General features: G+C 38.9%; 1 protein-coding gene across 1 annotated transcript in view; it reads right to left on the minus strand.

Moving 5' to 3' along the window:
* Nucleotides 1-1,037: 1,037 nt before the first annotated feature.
* Nucleotides 1,038-14,212, minus strand: part of adamts6 (ADAM metallopeptidase with thrombospondin type 1 motif, 6) — a 400,523-nt gene continuing 387,348 nt past the window's right edge. Inside the window, exons 21-24 of the mRNA XM_070869378.1 lie at nt 12,895-13,099; nt 10,334-10,510; nt 6,861-7,017; nt 1,038-4,803 (exon numbers count right to left, since the gene is read on the minus strand). Coding sequence (XP_070725479.1) covers nt 4,694-4,803; nt 6,861-7,017; nt 10,334-10,510; nt 12,895-13,099 — 649 coding nt within the window. The 3' untranslated portion in view covers nt 1,038-4,693. The remainder of the gene's footprint in view (nt 4,804-6,860; nt 7,018-10,333; nt 10,511-12,894; nt 13,100-14,212) is intronic.

Consider the following 14,212-nt stretch of genomic DNA (forward strand, 5'->3'; position numbering starts at 1 on the left):
CCACAACTGCAAGAGAAGATGATAAAGGCACAGCCAACAATTCTCTACACCCGGCAGACAATTCCATAGAATAATAGAAGCAAATACTCTGGAATCAACCAAAAGCCAGTTTAGTGCTGTGATAGGAGAAACCATAGATTTTTATGGAAGGATGAAATAGAGGAACTGAATGGCCTCCTTCAATTGTGCTTAACTTTGTGTTCCACCAAAATGGTAAGACTAATAGGACCCTGCTTTCACAGCTCAATCTGTGCTCACTAGTATTACCTTGAGATGATTGTATTAGATGTGATCTCAAATTGACTTGGAACAATATCATGAATCAGAAATTTGTCAGTATCAAATTAAATTGCGTCAAAGATCTAAAATATTTACTTTAATTTGTAATTTGACCATCCCACAGAAGTAAGTTTGAACTCCAGAGATGATTGACATTCAAACTCACTTGACCTGCGATTTTTAATGGGGGTGGGGGTGGGGGGGGGGGGGGTGGAGTTAACATATAATTGACAGGAACAGCTCTCCTCACCCCTCAGAAGCTTCAAGTATATCTCCTGTCATATACAGCCTGGACTTGGCTTCCTGCCTGAGGAAGTGTAGCAGCAGGAGAGAGACCCGAAATGAGGAAAACACCAGAATGAGGAACAGAGATGAATGATGAATGGAACTGATAGGCAATATATAAAATACATTCAATGACACTGTTTTGTATTTGTTACACATTTTTTGTGGGGAGGTGGTATTTAAAAACAAATATTGTGCTGTTTTTATCTTACTGTTCATGTTAAGCATATCACAATAGCACAATCAAATAATCCTCAATCATCAAAAAATACTTTTGAATCAGCTTTCACTATTCCAATGAAATGTGACTGATTGCAGTCACTATATATATGTGGAATACAAGTACACATTTAGATCCATTACAAGACACATATTCAGTGAAAGAAAACTGTATTGTTGCAAATATGCAATGTGACAATAAATAAACAGATTTATAAATCAGGGTCAAAGTCACTTGTACAGTGGAAGAGTTTAACCCTAATGCTAATTGCACCCCTATTTTCTTTCTTTAGGTGAATTAAAGAAATGTGAAATAAATTTGCCAGGACTAACAGCAGCACCGTAACAGATTATCAAATACATAGATAGCATCATTTAGAGGAAAATGTCATTTGGAAAACATCCTTCATATCCATTCACTTTACAAACTTTAACAAGTACAGAACCACGAAGTAAAGCAGAAAATTTGGAATTTTATTTCCACAGGATTGCATTGGAAAAAAATAGCTCGAGACTCCACCTGCTTTTAGCTATGGCTCTGCAAATGAAGTCTGAACTAGGGATTGTACCAAAGTTTTATAGTGTTGCTTCAGGACATATATATCAACTATGCATATACATTACCAGGCTATATTACTCAGTTGATGCTTTATATAATTAACCCACCAAATAAACAACAGGGTAACAGGAATTCTTCTACGTTTAGAAGCTGCATTTTTATTGTTTTAAATTACCTAGGAAAAAAACAATTCTGTGTCACAAATATGGAATACCATTTCACTGCATTCAGTATTACCTTTCAATATATGCAGTGAAATGAATGTAGAACAAGTGTCTTGAAACATGGCAATAAATTAGCATATAATTTACAAAAAAAGGAAAATATTTAGTAACAGTGTACCACATTAATACTGAATATAAAATATAAGCAACTAATCACAATAATACAATGCTAGTTCCATTCTGGATAAGGATATTTATGTGACATTCAGTGATTAATAGAGTCCATAATTAAGTGTACCGCTCCATGAAGTATGCACCTTGGGGGTATATCTGTGGACAAGCCCTTTCTTAGTCTCTATGACCAGATGCTGATAATACTGCAGTGTGTGCCTTGGGCTCTTCATTGTACTGGTTACAATGTACTGTTCTTCTCAGCATGGCAGGCCTGTCAAACTCCTTTACAGCTTGCGCAATTAGTTCTGTTATCAGTTTGAAAACTACAGAAGGAATTCAGCTTTGATATTAAGGTGGCTACAAAGTAGCAGCAGCAATGCACTGTGCTATTTGAACACTTTTTTTTCTTTCTGGTCCAATTTCATATCTATTCATTTGGGTCCCAGTTTGAAGTTTTTTTTCTCTCAGTTTATTAATTCAAACACATTTTGCATTCTGTTCCCTTTAATAATGCAATCCAATGTTGCTTTAAGGGAGTTGCTTTAATTCCACTCTCAGTGCTGTTCAATAGTGTAGATATACATTCAACTCCCTGGTTATATAGCACCAGTACCACAGAACAAAAATAAATCTGTGGAAACAAGTCTTTGCAATGTAAATACCCAATCTGAGGTAAAGAAGAGTCCTTTAAATAAAGTTCCTTGTTGAAATGAAACATTTACTGATAAACACACTCATGCCCTGGAGTATTAAGCACTGATATGAGGGCCCCATTCTTGGGATTGTCATAGCAACACTGTTCCCTTTATGATGACTTAGACTTCTCAAGGCATGACAGCACCAAGGTAGGCTGACTAGTTTTATTCAGAAGGTTGTCCAATGTTTGGAACTAGTTTGTTAAGCAAGCCTAGTGATAGGCATTCGAACAAACATATGCTAGCATGGCCAGTTGTGTTGTGGAAGAAAGCAGTTTAAAAATACTGTCGAGAGGTAGTAGATGACAGACAAAATTTTCATGGTTATGACCGAGTGTGCAGCACAACATACTATACAGATTGTCAAAAACCTTGTTGGTCTGCATTTACATTAGAAAGGTTTTTTTGTAGCTATGACTTCAGACCAAATGTGCGACATGACAATTTCCTGTGCAGACTGCCGTCAAAGAAAATTGTCAACTTGTACATTTTTGAATAACAAATCACATCCTTGCTGATGTATTTTAGCTGATGTATGGTTAGCTTGTTAGTTCTCTTTTATTTAAAAAAAATCACATTTTTCATGAATATTACTTTAAAATAATTCCTTTGAAATGAAAATAAATGTACTCTACTAAACATTTGTTTCATTCAACATCTACAGAATCTCACCTAACTGATGAAAAGTGCCCTGTTTTGCATGTTAATGGATTTTGTACACAATGATTTACAAATATTCTCACTTAGGATAGATTCATTGCACTAGACAAAAGAGGCACAGTTCAATACAAATGCACATTCATTAAAGTACCTGCTGCAAACTGCAAGTGTTCAAGTACTATAGTAATATGAACATGTATCCTCTTTTATTATCTCAATATTGAGTCTTTAATCAAGCTAGGTCATTTACTCTGCTAGCACTGCGCTTTGGAATCAGGTCTGTTTTTAGCTTTAGTGTACCAATACTATGTGGTTTCACATTTAAATATTATTAAAGTATCAATACATTGGTCAAATCTAAACATAATGTATTGCTTAGTGAGAGTAGTGCTACCTAAATATTCTAACATCATTTATATGTTCTCCTTTGCAAGTATTCTTTGGCTGCATTTATCTGTTTAGCAGCACAGAAATGATTTTGAAACAGGTGTTTCCCCTTTGAAACAGAGAAGCATCTGGAGCATATTTTACCTCTTATTTATTACAAGTTTTGCTGAAAGGTGTGCCTCATTTCAAAGTAGATAGTCTGTCTTTGCGTTATACCTAGCATGGTGGTCTTGACCAGAACTGCTTGAATGGAGCCTGGTTTAAGAAACTGGATGCCTGTGTGGTCGAGGCCACTTCAAAACCCGTGGCATAAACAAAGGCAGTTAGAGTGGTACAATTCAAGCTCTAGGCATCATTTGCACTGGCAGAGCAGTGCTCAAGTGCATGATCTCTGACTCCTCTTACTTCACAATGGCTTCAACAGAAACATCTGTGTTTCCCTTTTATTTTATTAAAAAATTCTAGTGAATAGAATGGTGTTAAAATTATTTTGTCAATAAGCCTTAATTTGAACTGTCGACTGTGCTGGCAGCAAGAAACCTTTTTCTTCGGTATCCCTACTGGACTAATGTTTTACGACTTTCATTTATTAAATGGAGTAATTCTCCTGATTGAGAATTCCAGTGTTGGTATATCATTTTTTTTAAACCATGTAACCATGAAATTTCAGCGGAAAGTACTGGAAATTTAGCACCACATACAGAAGAAAGCTGCTCCATTTTTGGTTCCTTTTTTAAAAATAACTTATCAGCTGATACTATAAAACTTTTTTGGTCACTGTTGCGTGAGATAAATAATTGTAATGTTTTTGAAGTGTGTTGAGAACATCATATCTTTCAGAGTTTTATACAGCTAGGCAAGCTCAGATCATTATTATTTTCTGCTTTATCAGCTTTTGAACATATATGAACTGTTCTCTCTCTCATTTAGGTCCAATATATATTACATTAACTTTCTGGTCCCTGGAGATTAACCAACTATTCAATTTGGTCAAGTGAACATGCATGTTCTTTAACAGCTGAGTGTTTTTTCATGTTGCTGAGCAGAAAACTGAGAACTGGCATCTCCTCCTCTCTGTGTCCAGCACCTTTGTTTAAAAAAAAATCCCACTTCACAGAAGTTAAAATAACAGCAAATTATTGTCAGCTGAAGCTGACCAGTGGTTACATTTTCCACAGGGTAAAGAGTTTGTGGGACATCAAATCCCATTCCTTTGTGTAATACAGGGCAGGCACGTTTTCCATGATAGAATTAACGAGGCTTGCTTTGGGTCAGTGTCCTTGGCAGGTCTTACAGCACATCTGTCTAAAGTACGCTCTGCTGCAGAACTTGAACTTCAGCACCAGTGGGCAGTAAGCCACTTTGTTCACATCTTTGCATTCTATGAAGTAAAAGAATTGACAGCACTAAGTAAGGCAACAAAACTGATATGACTCACTTCCAAGATGTACATGCTTCTGCGAGCACCCCACTTATCCTCCAGATGGATGAAGAAAATCGTTGATGAACTGTTGTGGCATTTGCTTCATTTGTTATTTTTATTTCCAGTTTATAAGCCATTTAAAAAAAATTAAGTTGCATTTTCATATTTAATCATGCACGTGGTACACCAATGGATACATTCCCTAATCCTGTACTCCTCGTGAGGAGCCCGCTTTAAGGAAGCAAGGTCAGAGATAGGGTTACAACATTCTAGCACTGACTCTCCCATGCTCCCGTCACGTGCAGATCCCCAACAGAGTTTACCCGATAATTTGTTGCTATGAGAACTGTTGGATGGTCACATACAGAAGCTTTATATTAGTTTCTGAAAACAGTCAAATATATGTTTTGTGTATGCTATTTGTCCAACCTGTTTTTCCTTTAAAACATTAAAATGTCATCATTTGTTCAGAATACAACGTAAAATGTAAAACAATGTCAAAATTAACTTCTCCCTAACAAAATAAATGCTTTATGATCTGATATAGGATCCCATCCAAAACATTAACTGGTCTTTCTCTTTCAGATACTGACTGTGCTGCTGCATATTTCTAGCATTCTCAGTTTTTACTTTAGAGTTCCTACATTAATGATTTATCTTTTGTTTTATGATTTACTTTTGTAAAATGTACAATAGCCATGAGTAGAACATTCTTCGTGCAACTTGCCTAACAACTGGTTAAAATAATACTTAGTCTGGAATCAATGAATCGTAAGGGAATATCCACTTCTTGATTTACAGATGTGGAATACACCAAGGATATATGTTACGGTCAAAACAATAAATACCAAATGACAAAGTACTTGCAGCTACTGTGAGAGGTGCATGCACACGCTACATAAACTACAAGGAAACTTGAAACTGCATGAAAAATTATTAAAATGGCATTTTGGTTCAAGTTTCAGATGACCTTGCACTGTCTGGATCCTGCAGCCACACACATACTTTAAAAGAAATGGGACAGAACTGTATTTCATACATTCTAGTTCAGGCTGGACTGTTGGTGTTTGTACTATAGTATAGCCTCAACAGCAAATGTAACATTATACTTAACAGAAGCAATCCTTCAAAGTCTGGCTTTAAAAAAATACTGTAATTCAAAAAGCACAACTCAAGAACCCAAACAGATGCTGAGTTCAACATCATGTCTTTCATTGGTATAAACTTTCACAACTGTTTGAAATTGCACTGCTAAATGCAGCCTCACTTCTGTCATCAATTGAGAAACCATACAGACATTTCCTCAAAAAAAAAGATTTTTTTTAAGTGATTTATTGCAAAGAACTTACTTGGACTGTTTGCAACTGCCCAATCTGCTCCAAAATCAAGCAGCACATCTGACACTAAACATGGAGTGTGGAAGCAGCAGGTTTTGCAAGTATTCAAAATGAGAACAAAATACTTGTTCAGATTGTTTTTTTTTTAAAATAGCAACCAAGCATGTGTCTAGGATGGTAGGTTCTTTATTTTTCATACTCCTGGTTATTAAAATTTGAGTATTATTTATAATTTTATGGTGAAATTATCTATCAAAATTGTGTTGTCAAAGAAAGCGTTAACGAATTAAATTCTTGAATGGACTGACCTTTACCAGTGCATTTTTGACATTTGGAATAAAAAACCTACGTCAATTGCCATAAATCTGCTGTTTCTTTACAAAATACTATGTAAGCATGATCTGCAAATTTATTCCCTTTTGAAACAGCACTTAGGAAAAGCCCAATGTTTTCAAATTCCATGGTTTTCACTTGGCAGAAATTTTTTTGGCACAACTAAGAGATCCTCATATTCTAACCAGCAAGCAACATACCACACTGGAACAATTTAAATTGCTCCAGTGTCTCTTACCAGAGAATTCGTGCATAAAATAGCTGATATGATTCAAACTGAAGAGATCCTAAAAGAGTAATTCCTAAAACGTCACCCTATTCAATTGTGTAATTATAAGTACCTACCTTCTGCATTGGTGATGGGAGTAGCATCACATTTGCTCTCACACTGTTGCATTGAGGGTGGTCGAAGGGTTTCCGGACACTCATTAGATGGTTGACCAGTATATGAGAGACACTGGACTGTCCTCATCTGCTGACCAAGACCACACTGTGCAGAACACTGCAATAAATAAGGAACAAAAAAGCATGTTGAATGCATAACATTTGTGCATGGCAAATAGATAATGAAAACATGCTCAACTTAAATTATATTTTGATTTTAATCCTGTAAAAGTCATCTAGGACTAAGCTTTCCTCTGTTTGATAACTTTATTGAAAACATTGACTAATATCAACGGAAGTGTAGCAAAGTTGGAATTCAGTTGGCTGCAAGGATGTGCCGTCGACTTCAGATGAATTTATTGGTGTCAGTCATTTGAATAATGTTGGTGTGTTCAAGATCCTCTGCCTGGAGGAGGTGCAGGAAATGACACGCCAAAGCATCAGAGGCCCGCCCGGGCATAGCATGACCCTCATCCATCCATAGTGTTACCCTCGACTTGCCCTGACATAGCGTGACCCTCGACCTGCCCCGGCATAGTGTGATCCTCGACCTGCCCTGGCATAATGTAACCCTCAACCTGCCCTGATATAGCGTGACCCTCGGCCTGCCGTAGTGTGATCCTCGACCTGCCCCGACATAGTGTGACCCTCGACCTGCCTCGGCATAGTGTGATCCTCGACCTGCCCTGGCATAGTGTAACCCTCAACCTGCCCTGATATAGCGTGACCCTCGGCCTGCCGTAGTGTGAACCTCGACCTGTCCTGACATAGCGTGACCCTCGACCTGCCCTGACATAGTGTGACCTCGGCCTGCCGTAGTGTGACCCTCGACCTGTCCTGATATAGTGTGACCCTCGACTTGCCCCGACATAGCGTGACCCTCGACCTGTCCTGCCGTAGTGTGACCCTCGACTTGCCCCGGCATAGTGTGATCCTTGACCTGCCCCGGCATAGTGTAAACCTCGACCTGTCCTGACATAGCGTGACCCTCGACCTGCCCTGACATAGCGTGACCTCAACCTGCTGTAGTGTGACCCTTGACCTGTCCTGGCATATGTGCTTCCTTTAAAAGCAATTTTTTTTAAATTAAAAATTCTAAAAGGCACTTTAGTGGGCAATCGATGGCCCTTGACAGATTCATGGGATTAGCTCCTTAAAATTTAAAAAGCTTCATTGGCTATTCGTAACACTGCTTGATGTCAGGGATGAACAGATGTCCCTTGTGCTCAATGAGGCTCTGGCAGACAGAAGATATGTTGGATGATGTATTTCCATAATTTGTCCATAAATTTGTACACTATTAAAATATACATCCAACAGGATAGTAGGCTCCTCTTACTACTGCAAACTTACAAGAGAAAAAGGTAGTATGGTGTGTACCAAACTCATTTGTATTAGGTTGTAGCACTTTCTGACCAAGGAATTCAGCTTATTTTTTGATTCCTTAAAACATAATGAAAGACAATCTGGTCAAAATGCCAACATAAGTTTGAATGTTGTCTCTGATTTGAGGATACAGACTACTTGGTGTTGGTTTTAGGATCGTGGTCAGATTTTTTCAGTACTAATGTCTTGTTTCTCGGTTTGACTTTAGAGCCTGATACAGAAGAATGGCCCATACTGAAATGGATTGTCGCTTGGGACTGGCTGAGATCAATTAAGTGTAATAATGAATGTCACAAGATAGAGATTTTAAAAATTTGTGTTTGCATTGTGGGCAATACTGGCAAGGCAGCATTTACTGCCCATTGCCAATTGACCTGAGGGCATGAATCAACCACACAGTGTGGGACTGGAAACATATGCAGGTTCCCTTCCCTGAAGGACATTAGTGAATCAATTGAGTTTTTACAACAATTTAGTAGCTTTCATGGTGTGTACAAATGACCAGATTTATTAAATTTAATTTTGCAACTTGCCATGCTGGATGTTGAACGAAATGTTGAACTAGGTTGCTGGCCTAAAACCATAACCATTAAGCTAACCATTAGTATCACTGGAAAAGGATGCAAAGGATTGGGCCAAATCTACAGACTTAATTCCTGGAATTTGTTCTATAGGATGACATCCCACTTTATCTGATGGTTCTTCAAGCTCCTGCAGTAATGGGATATGTGTTTCATGTGGCCATGTTGTGCATCAGCAGTTCCTAATAAGCACAAGTCCACAGTACAAAACTGCCCATAAGAGATACAAATGGCCACCAAATAAAATGATTTGACTGAGAAGTGGAAAAATTCACAACGGTGCGACAGGGGAAGCTTTTGTGAGGTCGAGGTTAGGCACATATTTGAGCCAGAGGAGAGGAGGTTTAATCTCCTTCTGATCCTTTCTATACCAACATGAGAATGAAATGTTAAAAACTGGTGTCCAAAATAAAAAGTCCTTCACTATTGAAGACATATTGTTCACATTGATGAGTGCAAAAATTCACTTCACCACCCCCCAAAAAAAAAAATCGGGATTGGTGCATTTTGTTTTGGGGGTGGGGTGAGTTAAAGCACATTGTTGCGGCATAGTATCGGGAGCTTCGATCTGCAGCTAGTCATCTACCAACATTATAAAAGGCCATATTGAAATTGAGTGAAGGAGAAAACATTAACCACACACAATCGTCCACCTTTGTGGGAAGCACTTTTTCTGACAGATATAAATATATAAATGCATTCTGTTTTGGAACTGTCAGCACGCCGTGAGTTATAAGCATTACACGCACAGGTCCTCATCTCACTTCTTGTGCTTCTGCTGCGCTACCAAATGATAAACTGATTTGACTAACGGTCTTATTTAGCACCTGTGCAAAAATATTGAAACAGCTTTACTGCCTGTGGGTAAAAATGAATTCAATAAAGAATACAAACTTTAGACAGAGTGGTGGGAATGTGAAAGCACTGCCTCATGGGGTGGTTGAAGCATTTACATTTACATGTTTAAGTGGAGGCTTGATGCAGACATGAGGGAGAAAGGAATAGACGGATACGGAGGTGGTGTGGGAAAAGGTGATTAGAGTGGGAGGAGGCTCGTGTGGAATATAAACACTGGCATAGACTATTTATGCCGAATAGCCTGTTCCTGTGCTGTAGACTCTGTCATTTTTCATAAACAGCGAAAGGCAATTATCTGTATGCCCAAATCTCCTTTACATTCAAACTTCTGGAGATAGTTTTAAATAAGTATTTCAATAAATGAATCCCAATTTGTAATTGATAATGATCTTCAACAATTTTAGTTCCAGGCAATGAGTAAGGAAAAACTACAAATGAATAATATGATTAAAAAAATGTATACAACCTGAAGAATGTGATGGATAATTCAGACCCATTTATATAGTTTCCTTGTATGAAGTGCAGCTCATGTTCGTTTGTTCACCTAGAATCAACAAGCATATATGTAGAAATGTAGAATAGTACAAATTTGAATTCGTGCCAACTTACCAGGCCCCATTCTCCTGTGACCCAGCGAGGGGGTGGGCAGCGCCCCAGGCTGCAGCGGATCCGGACTGGGGGCTTGCTTTCATTTGAGCAATGGGAGGGTGGGAAAGTCTTGCTTAGGTCACTGCTCTTACACAAAACAATTCGATGCTTAAATCCTGGGCCACATTTTGGAGTACACTGCAGAAGAGGGAGGAATTAGTCTTTCAATCGTCATAGAACTATTAGGATTTTCTAAATTGCAATGTTTACACTATAGAATGAAATGACATCAGCACTGTGCAATAAGCGATATAGCCTGAGAGCAAATTAATGTAGTTTTTAAAGAATTTGGAAAAATCATGTTTGTTCATAAATATTTGACAAATATTTATACAGTAGCTGTGGTCTCGTGAGTAGTGAGATACCAACATTGAAAATGCTTTCAATATTCATAAACTAACTGCTACACCATGTGACCAAATTTGGTTTTGCAATCATTACTGTGATCATCTAGCAGAAATAAATATTGATGTTGTAACAAATGGGGGAAAAATGCTCTCCCGATGGCACTGCTTGGTTGGTATTGAAATAGAGAGATCAGGAAAGTCCTAAGTTTGATTCCTGGTCTTATCTGAGTTACCCGATTTCAACTAGGATGACAATAGGGTGATTACAATTGGTCTTAGTCTTCTTTAGCTAAAGAGAAAATTGACTGGGGTACTGCTCTGATCACTATCCAGTGAGTGCATGTGTGTGCATGTTAGCTGATGACACGTTAGAGCTCAACTCTGCTGCTCCATAGTCAAATAGCTGCTGTCATTCACAATCTAGACACACAGAGAATGGCCATTTGGGCAAGGTACCAGAGAGCAGGGAGTTTCTGTAGAACAGTAGCCCAGCATTAGTCAATGCCTTCAGGTCAATAGAGGCAATGAAACAGAACAAAAATACATCTACTCCACAACCTCCACTACACTTGACAAAATATCACAAAAGGAAATAAGACCATACCACACAAGTGCCGTAGGGGTACTCCCAATCTCCTGCCATAGTCTCGGCATAAAATCAGTGGAAACCCCACAGAAACAGCGTGATCAGTTGTTTATACCTTTTCTCCAGAGTTTCACTGATCTTCTGCCGAAGTTATGGCAGGAGAACGGGGAATCCCTGTGGGAATTCTACCCCAATTGCCAGAAAATCGGGAGTTCCATGAGTCAAGTGCTTTGTTCTCCGACTGGTGCTACCATCGAATAAGACTCCATGTCAGAGCAGTCTTTCAATCTTGGACCCTAAACCGTAACCCCAGGCACCAGACCAGAGACCTTCTACAACCTGAACAATATCCAAACATGATGTGACCTAAAGGAAACTGACCACATAAACTGACTCAACTCTGACATGTGTCTGTGAGTCAGGATTTAAAAAAAGAGAACTGGCATTTATATAGAGCTTTTCATGACCTCAGGACTTCCCAAAGCTCCTTTATAGGCATTTAGAAGTGTAGCCACTGTTGTATTGTTGGGCAATATCTTAAAAATAATTTAAATATCAGGCAGGCCTCCATTGTTAATTTGTTTATCCAGCTGAACATACTTATGGCTGCATTGCTCAGATTTACTTGGAGGCCATAAACATGGCTGCCAGGAAGGCATGTCAAATCAAGCCTGTCGGGGACATAATTCTGGGAATTCCTGTATGTGACATCATCCCATCAGTCCTACTTTTTTTTTTACATCACCTGGAATGGAGAAAATTAAAGAAATGCCTCCCCCCCTTATCCGTTTGAGGAAACAATGGCATAGGGGAAATGGGGCAGAGACGAGGAGTCACCCTCTATTTCCGCTCACACTAGCTTCCCCGCCTCCCTCCCCCCCCCACCGTCATGTTCTTCAATAATGCTATCAGTGGACCAGGAGCCCTGAAGAAATTCAGCACCCGGATGTTGAAACGGGCTTCTGATCTCTATCTCACTACTAAACATTTCCTGAAGGGAATGGACAATTCACATTGCTCTACTAGCATTGCTCTGCTGAAGTGGAGATTGAGGCAATTGTTTGGGCCCAAGTGAAGGGTTTTACTCTACAACCAGTATCCCTCATCTCAGTAAACACACAAAAAGAGAATCTCATCTTTTGTAGTGCCAGTGAAGCAATGCTCAGAAAACATAAATGCTTACACAAAATCAATTTTTGTAAACATTGGTAAATGCAAAAGAAAGCACACAAGTAAGTTGCATCATAAAAATCTGTAAATGCCATTACAAGTCTGCAAGACATGAAAATAGGCCCCTAAATGTTTTGATAACTGATGCAGAATATCAGATGACAGTAAGTTTTTAGCCATAGAAAATTCACTCATAAATCGTCCTTTTCACTAAGCACCCTGCAGAGAATGTTCAGAGTCTAAAATAAGCACATGTGAGACCCATTACTCAGCAATAATACCAAAATGGTATTTCTTGTTTTTCTTTTTTTTAAGCTAACAGGAGTTTTTACTTGTAATTAAAATAAATGTAAAATCACAACATCTTTGAACAGAGCAAGTATAAATACAAAAGTAAGGAAGCACTTCGGTTTCTGTACCTCTGACCAATCCAATGCAACCCACTGTGGTGGACAGGACTGGTTGTTACATGGCTCTTTCTCAATAGGCCTGTGTGTTAGACAATGGCTGTCATCTAGGGTTTCTTCCTCAGAGGGTCCAATTTTCCTAATGCACAATACAGTTCGTATACGCATCCCACCATCGCATGTTTTACTGCATTCAGACCAATCTCCGATAAACCATCTGAAAGTCAGAGAAGATAAGCTTAGAATCATAGAATCATACGGCACAGAAGGAGCTCATTCAGCCCATCAGGCCTGTGCTGGCTCTTTGAAAGAGCTATCCAATTAGTCCCACTCCCCTGCTTTTTCCTTACAGCTCTGCACTTTTTTTTCTTTTCAAGTACATATCCAAATCTCTTTTGAAAGTTAATACTGAATCTGGTAAGAAATGTTAAAACTGCTCTCTTATTCTAACCACACAATTAAAATCTGGAAACATTCATATAACAATTCAATATAAACATTATTTGAAGAGCTAGCATAAATGTGTTAGCTAGAGAGTGCCCTTTGTGATGGCAGAAAGAGTTCAGGGATCGTGGCAACAGTTGTGCAAGAAATTTACCGGACTACAAAAGGTTACCAAGTAGAGTATCAGCACACTGTGGCAAAATTTACAATGTTGCCTCACATTGCATGCTCCCAGAATTTCACTGTTGGCTTTGTACAGCCTCACAGAGGGGGAAATAGCCAGCTGGCAACTCACACAGCACTTCCTCCCACCCCAACATATTGAATCCATTACAAAGGAAGTGGTAACAGGGCACTTAGAAAATCATAATATGATTAGGCAGAGTTAACATGGTTTTATGAAAGGGAAATGGTGTTTGACAAATTTATTAGAGTTTTTTGAGGATGTAACAAGCAGGGTAGATAAAAGGGAACTAGTGGATGTAGAATATTTGGATTTCCAAAAGGCATTCAATAAGGTGGTATTATAAAAGGTAAGGACTCAGGGGATTGGGGATAATATATTAGCATGGTTAGAGGATTGGTTAACGGACAGAAATCAGAGAATAGGGATAAATGGGTCATTTTCGGGTTGACAGGCTGTAACCAGAGGGATGGGGTGCTGCCAGGATCAGTGCTTGAGTCTCAGCTATTCACAATCTATATTAATGACTTAGATGAAGGAACCAGGGGGGCAAAATTGCCCCTTTTAATGATGGCCATTATCATGGACGCAAAATGTCTCCCGCCCAGGCACAGCACAAAGATAGCCCCCCCGCGGAATTGGGCAAGGGTTTTGCGGAGGTAGCGCCTCGCTCCTGCCGGGAGCACCCCATTCAGCTGTGCG

Source organism: Pristiophorus japonicus, chromosome 2 (assembly GCF_044704955.1).
Source record: "Pristiophorus japonicus isolate sPriJap1 chromosome 2, sPriJap1.hap1, whole genome shotgun sequence".
Taxonomy (NCBI): Eukaryota; Metazoa; Chordata; class Chondrichthyes; family Pristiophoridae; genus Pristiophorus; species Pristiophorus japonicus.